At 35.5% G+C, this 25,948-nt stretch overlaps 2 protein-coding genes and 1 long non-coding RNA gene across 3 annotated transcripts; 1 reads left to right on the forward strand and 2 right to left on the reverse strand.

Annotated features, from left to right (window-relative positions):
* Window positions 1-659: 659 nt before the first annotated feature.
* LOC137390547 (uncharacterized) lies at window positions 660-1,685 on the reverse strand. The gene has a single exon (XM_068076875.1). It carries the CDS (start codon window positions 1,683-1,685, stop codon window positions 660-662), a length of 1,026 nt encoding a protein of 341 aa, XP_067932976.1.
* Window positions 1,686-1,988: 303 nt separating this feature from the next.
* Window positions 1,989-4,061, reverse strand: LOC137391953 (uncharacterized). Its single transcript, XR_010978190.1, has 3 exons — window positions 3,868-4,061; window positions 2,881-2,985; window positions 1,989-2,107 (listed from the first exon to the last, which is right to left on the reverse strand). It is a non-coding gene; the product is annotated as an uncharacterized lncRNA (long non-coding RNA).
* A 1,257-nt stretch (window positions 4,062-5,318) lies between these two features.
* On the forward strand, window positions 5,319-25,948 carry LOC137390548 (uncharacterized). The gene is made up of 12 exons (XM_068076876.1): window positions 5,319-5,345; window positions 6,279-6,528; window positions 8,513-9,155; window positions 9,779-9,893; window positions 10,300-10,341; window positions 15,986-16,033; window positions 16,898-16,993; window positions 18,464-18,674; window positions 19,103-19,218; window positions 19,799-20,028; window positions 24,001-24,087; window positions 25,938-25,948. Exons 1-11 carry the CDS (start codon window positions 5,319-5,321, stop codon window positions 24,017-24,019), a joined length of 1,797 nt encoding a protein of 598 aa, XP_067932977.1. The 3' UTR covers window positions 24,020-24,087; window positions 25,938-25,948.

Below are 25,948 nucleotides of genomic sequence, written 5' to 3' on the forward strand. Positions count from 1 at the left end.
CGGCTTTCATCTCCTTTCAGAGTAAAAAGAATTTAACAAAACTTTTTAGGGTACATGAAAAAGGCATTGTTTAACACTATTTCATACTATTTTTAAAATTATTTCTTGTAAATGTAGCAACTTTTGATAAAAATTTCTTATTTGAAAACTTTAATATGATAGAAGTACAAATACTAGCTGATGAAACAGCTGTGGCTTGCTAGCCATCAGTATAGATATTTAATCTTGCACTGAGTTATATTGCCACTTACTCTAACTGAAACTCTAAACTGGACTTGCCTTTCTACAACCACTTTTAGCGTTGAGTTGTCAGCTCCTACATAGAAAACTATCACTGGTGGAATGATAGCATCCTTATACTAATTCTGCTGCTCGCTCGCTGATATAGTGTTATTAGAATCAATAACAGTCCTTGATGTTGCTGTTGATTTATGGTGATGTGAAACAACAAGGATATTAAAAAAAATTACATTTATTCTTGGTTACTGACTTTTTGATTTTATTTAGTTGTAAGTAAATTTCACACTTCAATGCTAAAAAATCAGAGCAGATTGTGTGGAAAATGATAAGACGGTAAATAAATAGTATTTAAGAATTAAATTCTTATGATACAATGATAACCTAGTTACGGTTTAGGACAGATATAATGTCTGGTGTGTTCAGTGACTTGTCTTGTGGGGTGCAAATATGATGTGGGTGGTTGGGTAAGTGAGCGTAGATATGATGTGGGTCGTTTGGTAAGTGAGTGTAGATATGATGTGGGTGGTTGGGTAAGTGAGTGTAGATATGATGTGGGCGGTTGGGTAAGTGAGTGTAGATATGATGTGGGTGGTTGGGTAACTGAGTGTAGATATGATGTGAGTGGTTGGGTAAGTGAGTGTAGATATGATGTGGGTGGTTGGGTAAGTGAGTGTAGATATGATGTGAGTGGTTGGGTAAGTGAGTGTAGATATGATGTGAGTGGTTGGGTAAGTGAGTGTAGATATGATGTGGGTGGTTGGGTAACTGAGTGTAGATATGATGTGAGTGGTTGGGTAAGTGAGTGTAGATATGATGTGAGTGGTTGGGTAAGTGAGTGTAGATATGATGTGGGTGGTTGGGTAAGTGAGTGTAGATATGATGTGGGTGGTTGGGTAACTGAGTGTAGATATGATGTGAGTGGTTGGGTAAGTGAGTGTAGATATGATGTGGGCGGTTGGGTAAGTGAGTGTAGATATGATGTGGGTGGTTGGGTAACTGAGTGTAGATATGATGTGAGTGGTTGGGTAACTGAGTGTAGATATGATGTGAGTGGTTGGGTAAGTGAGTGTAGATATGATGTGAGTGGTTGGGTAAGTGAGTGCAGATATGATGTGAGTGGTTGGGTAACTGAGTGTAGATATGATGTGAGTGGTTGGGTAAGTGAGTGTAGATATGATGTGGGTGGTTGGGTAACTGAGTGTAGATATGATGTGAGTGGTTGGGTAAGTGAGTAGATATGATGTGGGCGGTTGGGTAAGTGAGTGTAGATATGATGTGGGTGGTTGGGTAACTGAGTGTAGATATGATGTGAGTGGTTGGGTAAGTGAGTGTAGATATGATGTGGGTCGTTGGGTAAGTGAACGTAGATATGATGTGAGTGGTTGGGTATGCAGGATAATCTGTTGAAGTAATTTAGGCAGCAGAAATTCAGAAATACGGAACATTTACTCAGCCCAATGACCTTCAATTGCTGGTCATGATTACTTTATTGGTAATAATTTCATTTCATATAGAAATGTTTTGATGTTTGTCAAATTATGTCATTCAACAATAGTAAAACAAAAACCAAAAAACCAAAAAGGGAAACAGTTAGCCACTAAAATGGAATAAACAATTTGACAAATAGTGTTTAAAATGCCTTACTCTGCTAAAAGAACAAATATTAGGTAGAAGATTGCTAAAGCGCTGGCAATGATATTTTCAAAATACAGGTCATAGTTGTCCTAACTTAAAAACCTTTACTTGATGACTTGTATAGTGATTTACATTAGATTCGAAGCTTGCGAGTGTCTAAAGGTGGAATTAAATCACTGATTTGGGAATGGCTCATTGCTGGTGTATTGAATCACCACCAAAGCCATAAACTCTGCAATTTAAAAACAGATTTACCACAATTTACTCCACTACAATACGAAAAGTAACCATTTTATGAAAAAATTACCAACACAAACCTTTTGCTATTTTCAAAAAACACTCACAGAGCTCATTCGAATAGCCCAACCAAACCAATTAACAGAATAACTGTCAAAACGTTCTGCTCAGAAGAATTCAAAAACCGTAGCGCCAGCTTGGATGGAAGATAAATACCAAGAGTAAAAACATGTGGAGACACAACGCTGGCCACCAGAGAGTTTGATTCCCTTGCCAAACTACCACTACAGTTGATGAACACACCACAGGTCGAAACAACTCTCGTGGCTCATTGGACCCAAACACAACGATGTTATAATTGATGACAATAAAGCTGGTGAGTAAGAAAATGAATTGTACAGACAAGGCTACTTGGGTTCTCATCCAACTTGTGTGTGCCACTGTTTATGGAGTGTCACAAATAAATCAGCAGCATGCCAACCATAGAAACAGAATAATAATAAAAAGCTTATAACTAACTTTATTTGTTAAACTACGGCAGGAGGTACGAAACCACCCCGATTACATCTACTCTGACAATCTAAACTATAATAAAAACTGTGGACCTGTGCCATGTTAGAGGTTGGAAAAAATATTGCATCATATGGGATTCCTACTTGCAACCTTCAGATTTCCCTTCCAGCATGCTACTGCTTCTACCTTTATTCACCTTAGATTTAATCAATGATTACGGAGTATATACTTATTATCTGTGCTTTATTGACTCACCTGATGATCTCTCACGACATGCTAAACTGTTAGAGTGCTGGTATCTACTAACATCCTGGTATGGATACAGCTATAGCGGCTCCATCTGTCTGTATGTCTGTCTGTCTGAAACCATGCCTAGAGGTTAGGTAAAACTGATTTCAACAGGACCAGATCCTGTGACTGTCAGCTAGATAGACTGATTCTCCCATCTGCACCACTCGACTGCATTGCCATATTACGGAATAATTGTGCAGTTAGTTAATTATACCTGACAGTCTTGCACAGCACGCTAATCTGCCAGGCTAACAGTTTTTAATAATGACATAATAAAACAAGATGATAAATGTAATAAAATATATTATAATATAGTGCAATGGAGCGAAATATAATATATTATACTAAGTTAAGTGCATTAAGTAAAAACGTTTTTACTATACTATTATTATATTAGTATAAAATATTATAATAAAAATATAACATAGCACAATACAGAATTGTACAATACATTTCAAAATAACATAACATAATGCAAAATATTATAATACAGTAAAATATAATCTCGTATAGAAATTTTCAGCATTTAATATCACAAAATTACTCAACAGAAAAGGTTGAAGCGCCATACTGCATGAGTGGTCAGTTTAGCTTCTAATAGCGATATTTTCATGTTTCTCTAGATGGCATTTTGGGGACAAAACTTCAGGTCATTTGAGTGACTCAAATAGCTGTAACTGTCATACAGTATGTACAACTTAGCCTGTGCACCAAACTGCATGATAACCCTTACAGAATTATTTACCATTACTGAGCAATGTACCTTAAAAACGGCACATGCTGCACTACTTTCAAATTACCCGATGACTCCTGATGAATTGGTTGGCTTAAGATTCGTCTCCTCTTTCATATTAGCTACATGTACAATTGTATATGAGCTGAAATAACAGTAATAATCTCTACAGGCTAGCCAAATGAGCAGTGGTAAATATTTCTAACTTTCTTACATACTTCTTGTTGAGGAACCTGTTGACACTTGTCATATTATGTAGCTGTATGACTCAGAAGTGTCCCAACTTCCCCAAATGCTGAAAACAAGCTCAGTCACTCCTAATGTCACCCCATTGATTGGAGTCATTACAACTCCTGATCAGCTATCCAAAATAGATGAACTTCCTGTCCTAATGCAACCTACTCCATCCATCTATTCAAATAACACCTTAGGAAGCATCAGTGAAGATGTTGAGGAGGAAGACAATGAAGCAATGGAGAGTCAAGTTAGTACCTTTTTAAATGAGTATTATTTATAGCACTAGACATCTTACCTACTACTACCTTTGTGTACTGAAGAGATTAGTTCAACCTTGGGGTCTATGAGACAATTCATTTAGGATAAAAATACGTTATGTTTAGTCTAATAAAAGTAGATTCACAGTCTGAAATAGTTCAAAGACTTCCTTTATTGTAGCGTTTGTATTCGATAGTAGTAGTCATTGACTTCACTTACAGTGCTGGACTAAAGAGTTTGGAAACAGTATCACCAATGCATGGTTTTTTCAGCTTTAGACTTGAATAAATTTAAAGTTTTTACAGATAGATCTCCAAAACTACACATATTCAGATTCTTTGTACTGTTGATAATCTAATGAGTTTAATTTTATCATTTTTAATAGTTGGACACTATTTAAGGCAGCATATCTATAAATATCACCAATTGTCACATTCTTAATAAGAAACTTCTCTGATCAGAACTCCCTAATATTCTTATTTCTAGAGGTTTAATAAACTCTTTCTATTATGGTGACCTTGAACTTGGCCGCTATGTTCAGGAAATCAGTTTTATAATTTGGTGATATTAATTCTCAAGTAAGTTACTTTTAGATTCCTTATAGTGTAAGTATTCTATTAATATATAAATATCCATAGTATCTGGATGAGACAACAAATATGTTGTGATAACAACTTTGGTATGAATTAGCCTATTAAACAATTGCATAGCAACTATCTTGTCCAGCACTGTAAATTAATAGTCACTTGTCAAATAGTTACTAGACTTCAAACTTTTGATCTTTGCTAAGGATTATAAGCCATTACTATATTTAATATTACACAAACTAACAAAAACTCAATAAAAGCAAAAAAATTGCACTAGTTTTCTATTCAGAATCACGCAGGGACATAAAATATTTAAATATCTTTCTATGTTTTTTTTAAAGATTAGTTCAAACATTGTATGACTCATCATAGGATCAGCCTCTGCAGCTCCAACTGTTCATATGCATTTAGATAGACCAGTCAGTAGAGCTAGATCAGCTAGTTATCTGAAACGCCTGACGTGCAAACAACGGGTTCGGGTTTAATTCCTAAAAAGACTACTGGTAGTGGCAAAAATGACATCCAACTTGCACTATGCAACTGGGTATGTCTACAGTTGTAAAGTTTTTTTGCAATCAAACTCGGACATGCCCAGCCAAGATCACACAGCCACTGTTAGTGTAACGATGCTCTTAAAAACACGTACAGCCTCTGCTTACAGTAATCTAAGCAGACATCCCACTCAACCTCTGAAGGGTTGCTCACATACAGAACTGAGTCTCCTGAAACCTATGGAGCTTTTTGCTACCTCTACTGTCAACCTTTGTTTACTTCTCTACCGCTGTTGTGGTGAAAGCTACCATAATTAACATATTTTTAAAGAAGTTAGCTAAATCATACTAAAGTTAAGAGTTGTCTGTTCATGGCTTTTACAAAACTGTTTGTAGCAGTTACATGCGCTGTATTCCTGTAGTATACAGATTGATTGTATGATTCAGATGGTTCAATTAAGAAATTGGCTTCATTTCTCACTTGTTTATAAAATTATGTTCTCATTGTAGAAAAATCATTTGTTTCTACTAGTTCAACATGTTCGTGAGCAAAAAACCAAAATGTTTTTATTCCGTTTTTAAAAACTTATTGCTGTAAAAGTAGCTAGTTGGATATCAACCAAATCTGAACTTAGCCTTTGTTCTTTGAAACAGGACATCTTTAACTGTTTCATAAAATACCAGTCTCAAAGCCTGAGGGCTTCTCTGAACTTCATCTGAGATAATTAATTTGAGTGACTCCTGCCATTAAACACAGCGCTTCACGAAGTGGACAGATAGGACTTTGCTTATGGTGTAAGGTTTTTGATTTATCAAAGGCCTTACACCAAAGATTTATTGCTATTCATCTTTATTTGTGTCTATGACTTTTTGTAGCAGCTTAACTTATGGCCAAAACATCATCATAAGAATAATACACTGATATGACCTTTTTAGCCTGGGTTTGCTCAAATTCTTCGGCTCATTCCGGCTCGTAACCACCTTTTCAAGCCTCAACCATCAACCAGTCATAAATTTTACCAAACTGATTTTGCCCAGCTTGTGTTATTTGAGCAGCAAAGCCTGAGCACAACATTTGCTGACCCGATTGAGTTGCTGAAATTGGCTATCGATATAGCGATCAAAGACACGCTTGTTTCTCAGACTATTTTGGGTAATTTGAAAGCTCGAGATGTCAGCGAGTGCCATCCAGCGGATAAAAGAGTAACGCACGGCAGAAGTGTAGATGCTGCCTGCCAATGCTTGCCTGTCAGAGTTGATGCTGCTGAATTTCCTTCTCAAGACATTCAACAAAGCTCAATCAATGGTAACATGAAAGTATGGATATTGTTACGATACTACAAATTACTAGAGGGTGGTAGGAGGACTATGTGTAATAATATGTGTACGAAGTGCCTAAGGCTATTCAGACCCCTGTTCCTTTCATAACTGTAGAAAATTTACTGCAGTTATTTACTTAACTGGATGTCACCAGGACACAAAAGACCCAAGGCCGGCTACGTTGTTGACACTCAAAAAATTATGGCCCAAGATCTTAACAAGTAATTGGTGGTTGTAAGTTATGACATAGCTACAGTTATGATATAGTTATGATATAGCTACGGTTATGATATAGTTATGACATAGCTACGGTTATGATATAGTTATGATATAGATACCAGCTATATAAATAAACATGCTTGGCAAATGCTAAAAATATTTTTATTGTATCAGTTTGTATGACAACATCTAATCAATACAGTAATCGCATTGAACGGCCAAGATGCCAAATTGGTATGGAGAGGATAACTCCGAATATAATACACTGGTCATGTTGCCAGTGTGGTTGGTTGTCAACTACGGAAACGCACAAAAAATCCTTCAGTGTTCACAAATGTCTGAGTGGCGTGTAGACTACAGGCTTGATGACAAAAAGCTATGCTTCAATGTTTACGGGGAAGATTGCTTTTTACTTAAAGTTTAAAAGAGGTCTTGATTATGTTTAGGGTGGAGAAATTGCATAAGGTTAGATGTAGTGGCATAAGGTTAGACGTAGTGGCATAAGGTTAGACGTAGTGGCATAAGGTTAGACGTAGTGGCGTAAGGTTAGACGTAGTGGCATAAGGTTAGACGTAGCAAAGTGTAAAGCCGCTGATTTATTTAGCTGTCACTCTGGTTGACACTTCAACAAAAATGGTGATTTGTTTTAGTAGCAAAACTGGGACATAATTTTATTAGTTTTTTTATATAGTCTATAGTCTACGGTTTATGGTCTACTCTATGGTCTAAGGTTTATAGTCTAAGGTCTATAATCTATAGTCTAAGGTCTATAGTCTAAGGTCTATGGTCTATGGTCTATGGTCTATGGTCTATGGTTAATGGTCTATGGTCTATGGTCTATGGTCTATGGTCTATGGTCTATGGTCTATGGTCTATGGTCTATGGTCTATGGTCTATGGTCTATGGTCTATGGTCTATGGTCTATGGTCTATGGTCTATGGTCTATGGTCTATGGTCTATGGTCTATGGTCTATGGTCTATGGTCTATGGTCTATGGTCTATGGTCTATGGTCTATGGTCCATGGTCTATGGTCTATGGTCTATGGTCTATGGTCTATGGTCTATGGTCTATAGTCTAAGGTCTATTATAGTCTATGCGCATTCTGAATTAGCAAAACATAGCTGCTTTGGTAACCTTCGATAAAGGAGAACTACAGTTTGTCACAAATAAAAATAGCACCAGTATTGATGCTATAGTATAAATGCAGTACAAATGGATAGTATTAAATTCTATCTTTATGAATCAATAGCTACATATTTCTATCTGGATATGTAATTATGATTTCTCAGGTTTATTTCACATTTTAAATGTATTTATTTGTAGGCGAGCTTATATGTATTAAAGTGTGTATGTGATATTAGGTTTGATCAGTGGTCTGTTAATCACATTGTTTATGTTATTGTTAATGTTACGGTTTATGTTATTGTTTATGTTATTGTATACGTTATTGGAAACTAAAATTTTTATCGTTGTACTTTTTAATAATTTGAATGAGGATTATTATCATTATTGTTATTCTTCTTACTGTTGTTATAAACCCTATTATATAATCATCATTATTTTTGTTGTTATTAAAATCACCTAACGTAAAAGTTAATGATTTAAATTAGTAATTCATATGTTTTTTTTGTGTTGTATATCTAACTTAGTTTTTGAAAAAATTTCTATCTCATTTGCTTCCAATAAAACAAAAAGGGCATTTGTTTTATTGGAAACAAATGAGCCAGAGTCAGTATTATTTTCATTGTAGGTACAGATGTAAGCATCCAGTGTGAAATGTCCCAAATAGAACTAACTACAAATATAACAATTACTTTGCCTTCCAAAGACCTAAAAAAGTCCGTAAGCTTTTTAATAACCACACCTGATGCAACCGGCAAGCAGAAAGTTGATATGGCTACTAACTGTAGGCTTCCGCTGCCAAAGTACGGTGATAACCAGTCCTTAAGCTCCAAGAAGCTAAATTTAGAAAGGATGATCGATGATTCTATTGAAATTTTGACAAATGAACTGAAGATTTCTTCTATGTTACACCCAATCACTATAGCTGAACTGATTTCATACAGCAAAACGGGTATAATGAAACAGTTTCAATTATGTATGGGCACGAGTCAAGGCTCGATAGAAAAGAACAAGTTGGTCAACTGGGTAGCCGTAAGTGGATTTCTGAAAACCTTCGAGTCAGCAGTATCCTATTATTTAAGCGCTGCCCTTGCCAACTATAAAAGTCTTCTTGACAGATCTTCCCGAAAGCTCACAAAACTGCTGATTGCTGAAAACACGCTTGCTGAGAGTGTCAATCTACAAACAGTAGCCTTAGAACTTGGCTTTATATCCGTGTTGAATGTACATCCTGTTGATTCCCTCCCTTTGCTCTGGAACTCGTTAACGAGGTAAGGAGCTACCACTAAAGCTGCTGTATGTTATTTACATATACCTATTAACTATACCATATATATAGTTAATAGGCCTATAGTTAGTCTATGGTTAATAGGTCTATGGTTAGTTAATAGGTCTATGTACAGTTAATTATAGGTCTATGGTTAGTCTATGGTTAATAGGTCTATGTATAGTTAATAGGTCTATGGTTATTTATATGAAGTATTAGATATCCAGATGATTTCTAACATGAAATTACAAGCAGAGAAAGTCTGTTTAGATAACAGCTAGTGGAAATTTTAGTTCACCTGTCATTGATGTTGTTTGTTTACAAAATAACACAGAAGTATGGGGTCGAGAGAAGTGTTTTCATTGCTAACACTAGATAAGCATTTTAGGATTGGTTCTTCAACTATTGAACCTTTATGGATTGAAACTGTAGGCTACTGGTAGTAGTCAAGTACTATAAGATTGAAGAGTATACTAGTGGGTAGTCAAGTACTATAAGGTTGGAGAGTATAATAGTGGTAGTCAAGTCCTATTATAAGGTTGGAGGGTATACCAATCCTGACTTTATTCTACACAAGTCACAAAGGCTATGCATAAAATGGAACAGATAAGTCTTGTTACCTGGCAGGTCTGAGCAGGTGAGTTCTGATATGAGCAAACGGAGGTACATTGGTAAAAGCTATGACCTGTCATCTTCTGAGATTTCTGCTAGCTTTATAACAGAGACAGAGACCACTAGAGATGTAAGAACACTATGCTATAACTTACTGTAATGCCACAAAGTCGGTCCAATACAACGCCTCTTGATAAATGATCCTTGCTGAATCTCTCGCAACGAAACCTTTAATATGCTATTTATTACTCTTTTCAGTCTCCTTTTATATATATATATATACATATAGATATAGATATATATAGATATATATATATAGATATATATATACATATATATATATATATATATATATATATATATATAGATATATAGATATATATATATATATACATCGAAACACTAATATTGATGTTGCTACTAAAGAGAATGGTAAATTTATAAATGTACATGCAATATATGAAAACTGGACATCTTTTCATGTCAAACTTCTTTGAGTTGTTTAAAACCATGCTGCAAAACCGAGTGTTTTTTAGAATACCCAGAAGGTTTTGGTAAAAGTTCAGCGTGACAATGCGGTAAGTCTCACTACTCTTACTATTATTACTACTATTACTATTACAGTGTATTAAAGCCTCAGACAGTTAGTTATCAACTTGCATTGCCTGTCTACTGACTTGTATAATATTGGTTATTTTATGTAACTAATGACTGCTAGTTGACAGATATCCGCATGTAACAACACAGAGATGGGTTTAGAGACGACGAGCAGGGATATGCTTGGTGTCTATAAACCCATATGCTAGCGAATTACCAAATGATAGATTTATAAGCACTTTAAGGGAATCAATGAAGTGATTGACCAGAAACAGCGCTGCTTGTTACGTGATCCTCCATTACAGCTACATGACGACACCTTTTACTTTATTCAGGTCATGGCCTGTCTGTGGTTCATGCAGTATACTAAGTTTCACACGTCTTACTGTGAAGTGTGTATCTTGGTTACTGTCAGGGCCGTATCTCCCTGTTTGAAAATGGTATTGTGGGAAGAGTCCGAGAGGGGTGCCGAGCGCCCTCTCTGTGGGGGGGGTCCGGGGGAAATTTTTTTAGTATAAACAGTCAAACTGGTGCAAATCTAGCACACTTGGCTCCTGATGGGGCACATGTTCTAATAGCAAATTTGACATTATAATCCAGTTTTCTAAATATAAAACTGTTTATTGAGATTGTCTTTAACAACGCTTATTAAAAATATAATGTGAATGAAAGCTGCTAAAGAGGGGTGGCCACAGCTCCACAGCTAGCATGAGGTAGAATTATCACCGGGTACAATGCTGAATGGTGTAGGAGGCGAGTAGTCTCCTATGGAATAATTTAATTAAATAATATTGTAGAGTTAAAAAGTAAAATTAATAGAGCACCATGTTAAAAATAATGCACTTATACTATAGTCTATAATACTGAGCAAGTAGTAGATTTAAGTTTGAGCTATGCATGTTACATGCATAGCTCAAACTTAAATTTATTTCTATGAACAAAATCTTTTGTACCTAAGCGTTCATTTACATATCTACTACTACAAAAAAGACAACCATGTACAATTGTCTCTGTATGAAATGCTTGGAAGCCCTTCTTTTGGTAGAGTCCAACGCTATAACGTTGCCATGCGAGCTACCATAACGATCATTTTTTTTTGTATATTCCAAGTATAATAAAAGTCCAAAAAGTTTACATCACTTCTATCATCTGAATTATTTTTATTCTGTTCAGACAAAAATTCACTAACGATCGCAGAATCAAATAATTTTTTATTTTACCGTTTTGAAAGTCGAGCCGATGTTGACTGGTTTTTCCAACTTTTATTCTTTTCCAAAGAGGCACGATTTTTTCAGCTTTTAGCACAAAGCAAAGCCTCTCAGATAATCGTTTCATATTGTAACTCATCGACTAATATCTTGTTGATGATATTTAACACTTACTAGCATTCATATCCCTTGTTCAACGTTACTAGACGACAGCTTTACAAATGTCTACCGAAAGCGACATAAATTTCGTTTCCCCACGCAACCGATAAACGAAATTTTGGTCGTTTCCCCAGCCGAAGGGTTAAAATCAAGCAAAAATGACATGAATTCCGGAATTTTGAGCCTCAAAAAATGGTACTGCCATAACAGTAGCTGCAGTATAGGAGGATACGGCCCTGGTTACTGTTACATTTATCTGGGTTATACAATCTCTCCTCCAGTCAATTATTCTTGGTTGACTTGCAACAAAATTCACATTACAGTTATTTGGTATCAAAAGATTCACCATGTCTTACTCTGCTGTGTTGTAAGTGCAAAATATGTGGAAATGTAATCACAAGCTCTTAAAAGCTCAAAAGAGAACAGTTAATCGCTGCCATCACGAAACCGCCGTAGATTGGAATCTTCAAACTTTAAACCTTTTTAAAGTCGTCTGTGTTTGGTTGTGAGAATAGATTCCTTTACATTCTCAGATCTTTCACTTTTCTTCAAAGTCTGGCCTCTGTCTGTCTTTCAGGCACCATCTCTCAGTAGTAGTACTACTATATAATACTCATACTAAAAGAAAGAAAGAATGAATCTGATTTGTATCAATATTGCAATACTAGTCGAATGTCCGGCGTTGCATGGGTAGTAAAAAACAGCCTATAAACAATGGCAGGTAATGTAGTTGTCATTGGATAGTTTGAGTGAGCTAGTATCCTTATTGCTAAACTTGCTAAGAAGAACTGTGAGAGCGAGCTTTAGTGATGTTGTGTGAAACGCAGAGGCGCTATGCGTATATTAACCCAGATAGTGACTCATATAACCCAATGAATTCATTGCATAGCCTTGTGAATGGGAGGTTCCGGGATCGAATCTTTGCGATACGAATTTTCTATTGTTAAATTTTAATCACTCTAGCTGGATAAACACCGGTAGACAGGCAGAAAATGACAGACGATGACAGACATTGTCAAACTTTGAAATTTATATATATACATATATATACATGTATATATAGGTTGTACCGTTAGTTAACCATTATTCTCTAATCTCACCCGCTCCTCAGCATGGTTTAACACTTTCTGCCTTACCCATTCTTTTTGGGATCATGACAAAAATCCTTTCTTAACCCAGAGATATTTTGGTTTTCATTTTCTTGATGATGGTAGTAGGCTCGTTTACTAGAAATAAAGTCTTTGGTAGAATATATTTGTATCAGCTACGAGTAGTCTCCCCTTGTCGATTCGTCATATTTTCACTCCTCACACCCAGCAGTCATTCTTTATGGATTCTGTCTACAAGCCATCAACTGTTGAGTGGTTGTCCTTGGAAACATCAAGGTAACCTAACCTTGTTCAATGAAAGCTTTGCTTATGTAGTGATCAGCTACTTTCCTTTACAACTATTCATGAACTTTCTTTGTCTGGTCTTGCACGAGACTTATATGTTCTTTTCATCAGTGTTGGGGTGACAGCATTGCAATCAAACTGTAATTAAATTACCGTAATTAATAATTAGTAGTTTAAAATTCATTAATAATTAGATTAATCAATTTTCTGTTGGAGAACGGGCATTAATAATTAAATTAACAAATTATTTTCTGTTTAAACATAATTAAGCAATAAAGTACCAAATTAGTCTGTAGAATAATTGCATTAATATTTAAAACAACAAATTACCTTTTGGTATAATCTCAATTAGGCATTAAATTAATAAATTGGTCTAATAAATAAATGCATGACTAATCAAAATAAATTGTACATAAAATTTAGTAATGTATTAACTTGCCAAATTAGTTTGTCTATTAAGCACATTGATAATTGAAGTAGTGAATTAATCTTTTTCAAAGCTGAATTATTCACTAAATTATCAAACAAGCATTTAAAAATTTTTTATTAATAATTGAATTAATAACTTTTTTGGATAGAAAACTGCATTAGTCATTAAGTTTGACTTAAAACGCCTAAAAATTTTGCGTTAAATGAAATTGCTAGTTAATAATTTAATACGGTAAGTAAGATAATGCAACGATTATTGTGCATTCTTAATTGACCACAAACCTTATTTTCATTAGCATGGAAGGTGTCCAGCTTCATTCAGTAATTAGCTTGTTTAGCCTCTTACCATTTTAACCAGCGAAATAATGTCTGATACATGACAGTCGCAGGTGGCTCCTGTGCAGCAGTCTTAGGGCTACGGGTTATTTTTGTTAGTATTTCATAATGAAAAAGTAGTGAAACGTGCAAATAGTGGCTAATAAAGTATCACTTATTCTTCACACTTGAACTTTATCTCCTGAATTGGTCTTCTATGGGTTTTATGATAAAATGAGAGTTGGTCAGTCAGAATCCAGGCAGCATTGTTGCCAGAATTTCTACCGGAGGGCTGAGGCGAGAGATTTCACTTCTGATCTCTCAGTGTAAAACGCTTGTTCTACTTTTGAATGAGTCGAGAAATGAAGCACCCTCCAGTATCGTGTTCACCGTTGGTACAGGAAATGCTCAGGGATAGGCCAGCTTAGCATGAACCTTTGAACATTCCACATGAAAAAGAATTTTTTTATATAAAAATGGGTTGCTTATGGCTTGCCCTTGCACAGAAGCACCACTCTCGGGCCACTCGAAGAAAAGAAGTTGTGTCTGCCACTGCACTTACTATTTATAAGGCAGTTTTATCAAAATGCAGTTCATGATCAATATCGAAAGAACCAGTTATTGCAGTTTCTGACAGAAAAAGACAAACTTAGTGATGGTCTGGGAATATATTACAATATAAGCTATGGTATGCCTACTACCCACATTGTCTAAGAATTCAAATCAGGATAACTCTATGCCTTTCACATGGCTTTATAAAAAAACATATTAAAGGCCTACTAAGGTTCCCTAATTAGCAGGGCACTCCTAAGTATCTACTTGCTTGTTTGATCTCTCAACAGTGTGTGTGAAAGTGGTGGTACTTAGCTTTCAGACTTCAGCATGGCTTGCTTTGAGTACTGATGCAATCTACAGTAGTAAAGATGACATGCATATCCTTTATGTTCCTCCATGCATTTCTCAACCATGATGTTATCCTACTGCCTTGCATTTTGTTCAGTATGTCAATAGTGTCTGTGAAGGAACTAGACTTGGAGGAATTAGGAACTAGGAACATGCCTATCTATGTAGTGAAACGTTTTGTAATAAAAGAATTTAGTTCGTCAAACTGCGAGGTACATTTAGGAGATGGTGAAAAAGGCTACTCAAGTAGTGTCCTCCTAAAAATGCATTTACACAGAACTTTAGTAGAATTTATCAGAGTGTCGGTATTTCTCTATCATTTGCAATTGTTTTTTATGTTTGAGGGTATCTGACTGTCAGGATATTTCAAGATTAAAATTGACAAAACTTGATTCTAGCTAAAACAACCAGAAAAAAACACATGCTGAAATGACATCGATAGTTGCTATCGTTGCTATAGTTGTATATCGGCTATTGCATTCAAGTCATGGCGTTTCTATTTGATCGGTCTCTTTACAACTATAAACGAACTAATCACACTTTCGCTTGATCTGACCGCCTGAAACGCGATCATGTTTTGTCAATTTTAATCATGAAACATCCTGGTAGTTAGCTCACCTTAAACATCAAAAACAATCTCAAATGATAAAAAATGTCGATACTTGCTGATAAAACTTAGCAAAATTTGGTGTAAGTTCACTTTTAAGTTTATCTTATGAGGAAAGTTTAGGTAAAGGACAGATCTCCGACACGACTGGGCAACTATAATGTGCCATATAATCGACAGTGGTTTTTTTTAACATTATTGGAATTTCTATCAAACTCTATAGGAGTTATGGCCACATGTGCGCTTTACCAGCAGGTTTGTAATGCAGCGTGTGTTAGAAAAAACTACGCTGGCATGTCACTGAGATTGTTTGACAGATATGGCTAGTCTTGTAGAGTGTCCACGCATGTTATACAGTAAATTTTAATTTGAATACTTCAAAATAACAAATATGCTAATGATTGTATTTAAGTGTAGTTCTACAGCTGGCATGCTGACCTGAAATTAAGGATTGTGTTACACCAACTAATTGTTCTACCAAGGCTATTAGTAAAGGGGGCTCTCTATCACTTTTATTGTCTCTAGAAAACTCAGAGAACCACAATGTGAATATTTCCTATAACTTAATAGTTTAGTGTTAATCAATCTATCCAAACTGTTTTTACTATAGGCAAATGCAAAGTGGGAAAAGTTACGAGCCCTTGCAACCAATCAGAAGGTAGGTCAACTTTGCTTTTCACATCTAGACTCCCAACAAGAATGATAAAATTTTGTCAAAGTCATAACACATACAGAAAAGGATAGTCAACGAATAGTTTTTCTTACGTGTAAATAATATTGTATATTTTAATTGAATATTTTATTTTCACTTTCACCTTTTTTCAAACTTCATCATTTTTATACTTTTCCAACTTTTTACATTACCTCAAACTGCCATATATATTTTAACTTTCCCATTATTTTGAATTCACATTAAGCTAAGCTTCTACATTAAACTTTCACATCACATTGAACTTTCACATTATGTCGAACTTTCACATCACATTGAACTTTCACATTATGTCGAACTTTCACATTATGTCGAACTTTCACATTATGTCAAACTTTCACATTATGTCGAACTTTCACATTATGTCGAACTTTCACATTATGTCGAACTTTCACATTATGTCGAACTTTCACATTATGTCGAACTTTCACATTATGTCGAACTTTCACATCACATTGAACTTTCACATTATGTCGAACTTTCATATTGTGCTAGAATCTCACAAGCTGTTGAAATTTCACACTATATTTAACCCTAAAATTTGTTATTCTTGCAATTCAAATCTTAAAATACTGTCTTTTTTAAAAGTTGGTTATCCATTCATGGAGACGTTTTTAAGAAATTCAGTTTTTACTTGATAGTCATTTTGACAAACTTTGAACTGTTTTTTCAGAGTATCTTGAGTAAACTTTAAAAGGAGTTGTCTTGCCTTCTTCAATTTATGGGAGATCTTTTTGCATTAAATCATTACAAATAGCTAAACAACAACATCGTTGCCACTAGTATATTTAGTTTTTTATTATGAAATCTTAGAAGTCGAGTGCTGAACTGCTGAGAATGCGTCGAATGGCTTTTCTCGATGACTTGATGGATGACCTTTCAGCTGAAGAGATGAGTTTGCTTCAGACTGTAAGTTTCTCTATACTGTCTCTAGCTGAGTATAAAGGTTCTCTTTTAGTTCCTGAGACACTCAACTTTTCACCAATCAAAAATTGTTTAACAGACAGCAAAATCAGCTTCGCCTAATCTGGATTTATTACTTCAAAATGCAAAACACTCCCGATTAATGTGATGAGCCATTTTCTTGCTGCTTCTACTCTGAACAGAATACAAATAGCTGAACAGTACTTCAAGATGCTTGAAACAGAAATATACATGTGTATAAGCAAAAGTTGTTTGCATGAAAATTTCTTTGTGAGGTTGTAAATTACATGTATGTTCCTAAGTGAAAAGCGATGTCAGGGTTAGGTGATAAATATAGTTTACTAAAACTAAAGGAAAATAATACTGCATGTTTTTATCACATGCTGGGTCTGTTCTAAAAATAGTCAGATTTCTGCGGCAGCCAGCACTCTCTCTAACAGCCTGTCGCCTGGTGTTGCAAAAAAGTGGAGGACAAGTTCAATCAATGAGTATTTTTACAGCCAAGTTGCAGTGTCAGTGTTTACCTCCTCATACAACCAATGAAGTGTAGTCTGCTCTTTTTTAATTTCTCAGCCAATCGAGCTATAGTAGTGGCCTACCATGTCATAGCTAGCAGACTCACTAAGTATAGTACAAGGTCATAAGATCAGCTTGCTTGTGTGAAAGGTCTTTATCAGCCTGTAAACTGCAACCGCAACTGAAACATCAACTGCAAGCTAGAGTCATGTAATTCATATCAACAGACTCACAGCTGTAAACTAGACTCATGTAACTCGTATCAACTCAAACTCACAGCTGTAAACTAGACTCATGTAACTCCTGTCAACTTTGTTTATTATAATTTTATGTTAACTTGGTTCAACCTCATTATTTACGTATCTGGATTTATTTCAATTGAAATTTAAGTTTAGATGTTTAATCTAAGTTCAAATGCAAGTCTGAGTCAACTCTTTCATTACCACTTTCCCTGTTTGATTCTAATAATTATAATTATACTCCAAGCAATATTCGATTATTGTATAAAGTGAGGTACATGTATAGCAAGTAAAATGTGAGTCTGGAATGATGCCATACTTTAAATGTTATATGTACTAGTATGCTTGCCCATCCCGTGCACTGTGAGAGATCATCATGAGTAATCAGTATATGAAGAAATATCCCTTGAAGCTGGAAGGTGACTGAGTTGTGTAGTGGTAGCCCTTGCTTTTAAATCTGACACCCTGGGTTCAATTCCTGTGTGAAGCCAAACTTTTTCTTAACGCCACTTATAGGGGTTTTGGATGAATGAAAATACACTGCTCTTATTATAGTAACAATTTTCAAACAAGTGAGTTTTTGAACTTTCCATTATATTAGAAGTAAATTATAATTATACGTGTAAAAATCTACCCCGCAGCATATATATTTTCCCACACCTACATGTATGCAAATTGTGATGTTATTTGGTGTTTTTAGATATTCCTGACAATAAACAAGTCAGCTTCCTGTTTCATATCAGTGGATGAACTTTGTGAACTGCTGAGTGAGGCCTTCCACAAGACGTGCTACCCTAGCATGGGAAGGAAGATCATGGTTGAAGTAGATGTGGATCAGGATGGGTCTCTCTGTCTCATTGACCTCTTTAGCATCTTTTATCTTTCAGAAATCTACCTTCAATCACTGGGAGGTTTGTGTTTACTTCCATCTTAAAAGCTAAAATAGCAATGAACAAATGGTTTAGATTGGGTTAGTAGCCCTTTCAGTCTCAAGGGATTGTTATGTAACTTTATTCAATACTTTCAATAAACTGTTTTAGATCTACATGTGTGTATACCTATTTACACATATACATGTATGTAGTGTGTACACACGGGTGTATGTATGTACATATGCGAGTACGTACATATGTAATAGAAACAGGAACTTGTAATTGTCTTACCATGACTAAAACTAGACCAGTTTTTTATTGGAAGCGACAATAAAAACAATGTAAAGCAATAATTATAATGATTTTACGCAAATAGCTGTAAAAACAAAAAAACTGTAGATGCACTCTTCTAGTAATACTAAACCAAAACCATCGCAAAACATTGAAAGATTGAAACATCATTGTAGATGGTTTCCGTGACGAAGGGCTGCGCAAGACTGCCTCAGCATTCACATCTTGCCATGCAATTGTTTTTGTTGCCATTTCTGAACTCTGTTTCTACTACGGCTACAGGTTACCTATGGTAAGTACATGGAAATGTGTGACTGAAGCATACATTCAGTAAGTATATGTAACTCTACGGCTACATATTAGTTATGGTAAGTATGTGTAACGCTATGGTCATAGATTAACTATGGTAAGTACATCTAACTCTATGGCAACAAGTTAACTATGGTAAGTTCAAATATGGCTACGAATTGCAGCCAATCTTGATGAAGGTGAAAAAGTTGGTCTAAATATGTTTAAGTGAAGACTACAGAGCTTGAAATGAAATGATTTGCATAGGAGTGAATATGGAGCGAATATGGAGTGAATACTATAAATATTTTTACATTTCAGAAACAAGATAGGTTGACTTTCTATTCCACACGGTTGTTATTTACTACCTGACTTACTAAACTACCCTTTAAAGTTCTCCGACTTGCATTTAATTTGCACACAGGCTGAAGTTTCTTTTTATAGTATCTTCATAAAAGTTCTAAACAAATTTATAGTTTCAGGTTTGTCTCCTCTTGTTTCTGGTGTATTTAGATAAAATTTGAATAAAATATTTTGCACATAAAGTACAGAAAATTCTTATTTATTTGTAACAACTATTTTAGGAAGTCAATGTCTTCATCACACAATGCGAAAAGTCCAACGTGCTCCGATCTAACGGACTTTTTGAAAGTCTGACGATGTCAGAGTTAGATGTGAGAGTTTGTCGTATGTGCTGTTTCTCACTACTCGGCCTTGACAATGGTGTGCTTGAAGCCATTTGTGAAGGTTTGAGTGATATAAGCAGACTGAAGTTGTCTCCCTTCTGGCCAAAACCTACCATTGAGAAACCAAAGTAAGTTTTACAAAGGCGAGGTGGTTATTACCGGTCTTTAATATAATGCGGACAACAATTTACTCTAAACAGATTTGCTAATTTTAAAGTGGTTGTGGTATATTTTAGTCTAATTCCATCCCTTACATTGCCATACCACATTCTTAGTATACCAAAGTCAAACCATTTCCATACCACATTCTTGGTATTGTCTTGAGTCCTTGACACAGTTTGTCCATTTTACAGATTTATTTAAATTTTGTTGCACAAAACTGAAACCCAACTAAAGAGTACATTTATTCAAATATAAAGCACATGCTTGCATAAGTCACATCCCATAATTATGTGACAGAAAAATAGTACAACAGTTTTTAACACCATTTACTTATTACAATCACATAATGTATAAATGTGAATTTAATTATCACTGGTCAATGCCATTCAAAGCAAATTATACCGTTGAACAACTAATTACGTTGTAAATAAAATTAAAATTAAATAAAGAGTAGTAGAGTAAATTACGAGTATTGGAAGAAAAGTCTTTATTTTGCATAACTCTGTATTATAATATTATAACTGTTCTATAATATAGGTTAGCAAGGTGTTGGTGTCTGGTATAAGGTGTAGTGTTGGCAAGGTGTTGGTGTCTGGTATAAGGTGTAGTGTTGGCAAGGTGTTGGTGTCTGGTAAAAGGTGTAGGGTTGGCAAGGTGTTGGTGTCTGGTATAAGGTGTAGTGTTGGCAAGGTGTTGGTGTCTGGTATAAGGTGTAGGGTTGGCAAGGTGTTGGTGTCTGGTATAAGGTGTAGTGTTAGCAAGGTGTTGGTGTCTGGTATAAGGTGTAGGGTTGGCAAGGTGTTGGTGTCTAGTATAAGGTGTAGTGTTGGCAAGGTGTTGGTGTCTGGTATAAGGTGTAGGGTTAGCAAGGTGTTGGTGTCTGGTATAAGGTGTAGTGTTAGCGAGGTGTTGGTGTCTGGTATAAGGTGTAGTGTTAGCAAGGTGTTGGTGTCTGGTATAAGGTGTAGGGTTGGCAAGGTGTTGGTGTCTGGTATAAGGTGTAGGGTTGGCAAGGTGTTGGTGTCTGGTATAAGGTGTAGGGTTGGCAAGGTGTTGGTGTCTGGTATAAGGTGTAGCGTTGGTAAGGTGTTTGTGTCTGGTATAAGGTGTAGTGTTAGCAAGGTGTTGGTGTCTGGTATAAGGTGTAGGGTTGGCAAGGTGTTGATGTCTGGTATAAGGTGTAGTGTTAGCAAGGTGTTGGTGTCTGGTATAAGGTGTAGGGTTGGCAAGGTGTTGGTGTCTGGTATAAGGTGTAGTGCTAGCAATGTGTTTGTTGTTTGTGTCTGGTATAAGGTGTAGTGTTGGCAAGGTGTTGGTGTCTGGTATAAGGTGTAGTGCTAGCAAGACGTTGGTGTCTGGTATAAGGTGTAGTGTTGGCAAGGTGTTGGTGTCTGGTATAAGGTGTAGTGCTAGCAAGGTGTTTGTGTCTGGTATAAGGTGTAGTGCTAGCAAGGTGTTTGTGTCTGGTATAAGGTGTAGGGTTGGCAAGGTGTTGGTGTCTGGTATAAGGTGTAGGGTTAGCAAGGTGTTGATGTCTGGTATAAGGTGTAGGGTTGGCAAGGTGTTGGTGTCTGGTATAAGGTGTAGGGTTAGCAAGGTGTTGGTGTCTGGTATAAGGTGTAGTGTTAGCAAGGTGTTGGTGTCTGGTATAAGGTGTAGGGTTAGCAAAGTGTTGGTGTCTGGTATAAGGTGTAGGGTTGGCAAGGTGTTGGTGTCTGGTATAAGGTGTAGGGTTAGCAAGGTGTTGGTGTCTGGTATAAGGTGTAGGGTTAGCAAGGTGTTGGTGTCTGGTATAAGGTGTAGGGTTGGCAAGGTGTTGGTGTCTGGTATAAGGTGTAGGGTTAGCAAGGTGTTGGTGTCTGGTATAAGGTGTAGTGTTAGCAAGGTGTTGGTGTCTGGTATAAGGTGTAGGGTTAGCAAGGTGTTGGTGTCTGGTATAAGGTGTAGGGTTGGCAAGGTGTTGGTGTCTGGTATAAAGTGTAGGGTTAGCAAGGTGTTGGTGTCTGGTATAAGGTGTAGGGTTGGCAAGGTGTTGGTGTTTGGTATAAGGTGTAGTGTTGGCAAGGTGTTGGTGTCTGGTATAAGGTGTAGGGTTAGCAAGGTGTTGGTGTCTGGTATAAGGTGTAGGGTTGGCAAGGTGTTGGTGTCTGGTATAAGGTGTAGGGTTGGCAAGGTGTTGGTGTCTGGTATAAGGTGTTGTGCTAGCAAGGTGTTGGTGTCTGGTATAAGGTGTAGGGTTAGCAAGGTGTTGGTGTCTGGTATAAGGTGTTGTGCTAGCAAGGTGTTGGTGTCTGGTATAAGGTGTAGGGTTAGCAAGGTGTTGGTGTCTGGTATAAGGTGTAGGGTTGGCAATGTGTTTGTGTCTGGTATAAGGTGTAGGGTTGGCAAGGTGTTGGTGTCTGGTATAAGGTGTAGGGTTGGCAAGGTGTTGGTGTCTGGTATAAGGTGTTGTGCTAGCAAGGTGTTGGTGTCTGGTATAAGGTGTAGGGTTGGCAAGGTGTTGGTGTCTGGCATAAGGTGTAGTGGACTTTCTGAAGAAGTAGGAATGAAATGGATGGCTAGGAAGGTTAAAGATGCAATCTGAGTATTTTAGACAGTAAATACTTAATAACAAAGTTAGCTCATCAGCAATAAGGCCAAAATAAAGCAAAAAAGCATAACATGGTATATTTATGCTCTGCAACTATGTTTCCATACTTTTCCACAATTTCTACAGCTTTTAGTTTAAAAGCAGAATCATAACCCAAAAAAATTTTTTTTTAGAAGTCATAATGCTAGCAAACTTTGCAAATGAAGCATTTGTTGTTGACAGGTGTTAATCTCGTGTAATGTAACATTATAGTCACATGAAATGGCATACAGTAATTAGGTAGCCACATGTGATACGTGTACCAAATGTGGTACGTGTATTACATCTGATAAATGTGGAACATGTGATACTGTAGCTTCTAGAAAGCAATAGAGAAAAATACCACACAAAAAAATTTGTGTATAACTCGTATCTGACTCTTTAGGTAATATTTTGATATAGAAATGCGACTTTTGCTCGAATTAATACTATGGATATTTATTGACAGAGAGTAGTTTGATGACAAACAGGGGTAAATAATATTTTCAAGTATCTGCTTTGCAGCCATGAGTCAGTGCGTGAGTGTGTACATGTGTACGTGTGTACATGTATCTGTGTGTATGTGTGTACGTGTACATAGTAGTACGTATGAGCCTGTTGGAGCTGTAATGACAGTCAGAAAAATTTTGAAACATTTTTAGTCAAATCGGTGTTACTTTTTACAAAGTCACTTCTAATCTGGTGGGCTGATAAGTTTCAACTCATCCTCACCTCAACATAGGAACTTTCCAACGTGGATGTAAATTGTCAAACTTGAAGACATGATCGACTCTACATCATAAGCATTTTCCAGCGTATGACTTTTAACAAAGTTTTTAGAAAAAATAGAGTTTTCATAGTAGGCTTACAATAAAAAACGTACATAAAAAGAAATGTAAAATTATAAAGATAACACAATATAAATATACACGTATATATATATAAAGTAAATTAACATAAACTAGATTAGAATGTGATGGGCATGCCTATCACTGCTTCCACCTCTAAATCTACGCATCTCCATACCAACACTTTCCTACATACTTTTAGACCACAAGCATTATATGTGGTGCTTGCCTTAGGGTTAGATGTCATGCATTTTTATATTTTAAATTATACCTTAGTTATGTTGTTATACATTAACAGTTACAGCCGGTCTTCAAAAAGATATGAGTTCACAAATATTGTCTCTCAGATTTATGATAAACACAAGGAAGATGCCGTGACACCAAAGTTTTTTAAAACGCTCTCTGAGCTAAACAAGCCTGTGTCCTCAAAGCTTGGCCTTCGACCAAAAAGTGGTTTGAAGCCTCCTGCTGTGTTTTGCCAGCAAGGAGCTGATACTTTGATTAGAATAATGGAAACAGGCTACGGGTTTGAGAAGAGGAGTACAAATGCAGCTACTAAGTACTGTTTAGTAAGTAATACAAGTACATTTGTATGTATGTTGTCAGTATTTGAATTTGGGATTAATTCTTATGTACAATGAGGCGTTAGAATACATAGTGTAATGTATTGTATTGTACCATCACATAATATGATGTAGCTTATATTATGCAATAATACAATATGAAGTAGTGAAATATAGTGCAATAAATATAAAATTATTAAATAAAACATAGTACGATATAAATAATACAATATTACGCAATATGATGCAATATAATACACATGTACCTTAATATAGTAAAATAGAGCATGTTATGATAATATATAATGATATAACGCAATTTATGATAGGTATGATATGATAAAATTAATACCAATCAACACTATGCAACTCGATTTGAAATGTTATGGTATATTATAATACAGTGCAATATAATCTAACATAGGCAATTATAACAATAGGGTTAAAATACAATAATAAATAACAAATAAATTAATGTTATTTTGTTTTCTATATATATGAACATCCTCCCTCAGAAGCCTTGTCTGTCCTATTACCATATAAAAAGGAATCTTACTTTCGCAAACAATACAAAGAATGTCAAATAGATATACATGTATAATAGCTGTGTATTAGTACAGAGCTTCTAATAACAGTGGGTTTGTATGAACTCATCAACAAACTAAGATTTCTAACAAATACAATAATGGATAAATATGGTGTGAGATAGTCGAAGGGCTTAATCAAAGCTCGGCTAATTGCTGCAGTGGATAACCATAGCTACAGGTTAGAGAGAAATATATGGTTTTAGAGAAGGTCTAATTATGATTTTGAATACTGAAACTTAAATTTTTTTCCTAATGATTTGATTTATGGTGAGTTATTTCAATTTTATATTAACGGATCTGATAAGGAAATGCATTAAAAAAAGTTGAATCATTCATAGTTACATTTTACCATTACATTCCTCTTACTTTGTTATAAATTTGTATATTTCAAACTAAAACCTCAAACCCATATTCATAGCAACATTTTACTGCTAAATTATTTTTACTATGGTATAACTCTGTATCGCTCATAAATAAAGTATGTAAATAATAATCTGTATATATAAATCTCAGTGTTTGTTTTGTGCGGTTTGTATATCCAGTTATGGCTATTAAAATATGTTAATGACAAACCGCTTCATATTAGAATTAAGCGTAAAAACTCGGTTTTTGCAGCCAGGCAAGCTAACCACTACCCCACACAGTCATCTGGCCATACTATGAAATATTTGTGTACATACTTATTACAACTGCCAATCTTTAATGGCAATTGGTTAAATGCTCTATGCTTCAGCTACCACACTTGAACTAATAGAAAATAAATGTGTGCGCAGACTTCTCCAAAATGCTATAAGTATATGTAGATATAGCATAAACTTAATTAAACTTATAGCACACACAGAAATAAACAAACACCTTCATTTAAAATTTAGAAAGGTAAATGTTTTATATGCTGATTAAAATAACATTTTTGTGCAAATATCTTTTATTATCTATGTAATATCAAGCATTCACTTACATGTAGCTTGTTTATATAGTACAATAATTCCCGTGTGGCTAAATGTCACAGCTTTTGGTTGAGTTTGATGTAATACTATACTAATATGGCAGTTTACAGACCAAAATAGTTGAACTGCTAAAATCTGTGTGCACTTATAGTGCAGTGTTCATGGAGTCACAGTGAATTTCTAAAAAGATATGATTCCGAATTTTTTGTAACAAGTACCTATGTTTGCCTTTTCATTTCCTCCAAAAACTTGTTTTATAATAATTTACCTCATTTAAATATATATTTAAAAACCCTTTAGCCCAAAAATGTTACCTTTTTAGTTACTGCTGCA

The sequence above is a fragment of the Watersipora subatra genome, chromosome 3 (genome assembly GCF_963576615.1).
Source record: "Watersipora subatra chromosome 3, tzWatSuba1.1, whole genome shotgun sequence".
In the NCBI taxonomy this organism is placed as follows: domain Eukaryota; kingdom Metazoa; phylum Bryozoa; class Gymnolaemata; order Cheilostomatida; family Watersiporidae; genus Watersipora; species Watersipora subatra.

What these genes read in the sequence shown, in the direction of transcription:
- LOC137390547 (XM_068076875.1), bottom strand. Translation starts at nt 1,685, where the DNA reads ATGTTCCGTATTTCTGAATTTCTGCTGCCTAAATTACTTCAACAGATT.
- LOC137390548 (XM_068076876.1), top strand. Translation starts at nt 5,319, where the DNA reads ATGCCCAGCCAAGATCACACAGCCACT. An exon ending in AGACAGAGACCACTAGAGAT is followed by an intron (nt 9,894 to 10,299) that starts GTAAGAACACTA and finishes AGTGTTTTTTAG; the next exon opens with AATACCCAGAAGGTTTTGGT. An exon ending in CTACCTTCAATCACTGGGAG is followed by an intron (nt 18,675 to 19,102) that starts GTTTGTGTTTAC and finishes ACATCATTGTAG; the next exon opens with ATGGTTTCCGTGACGAAGGG.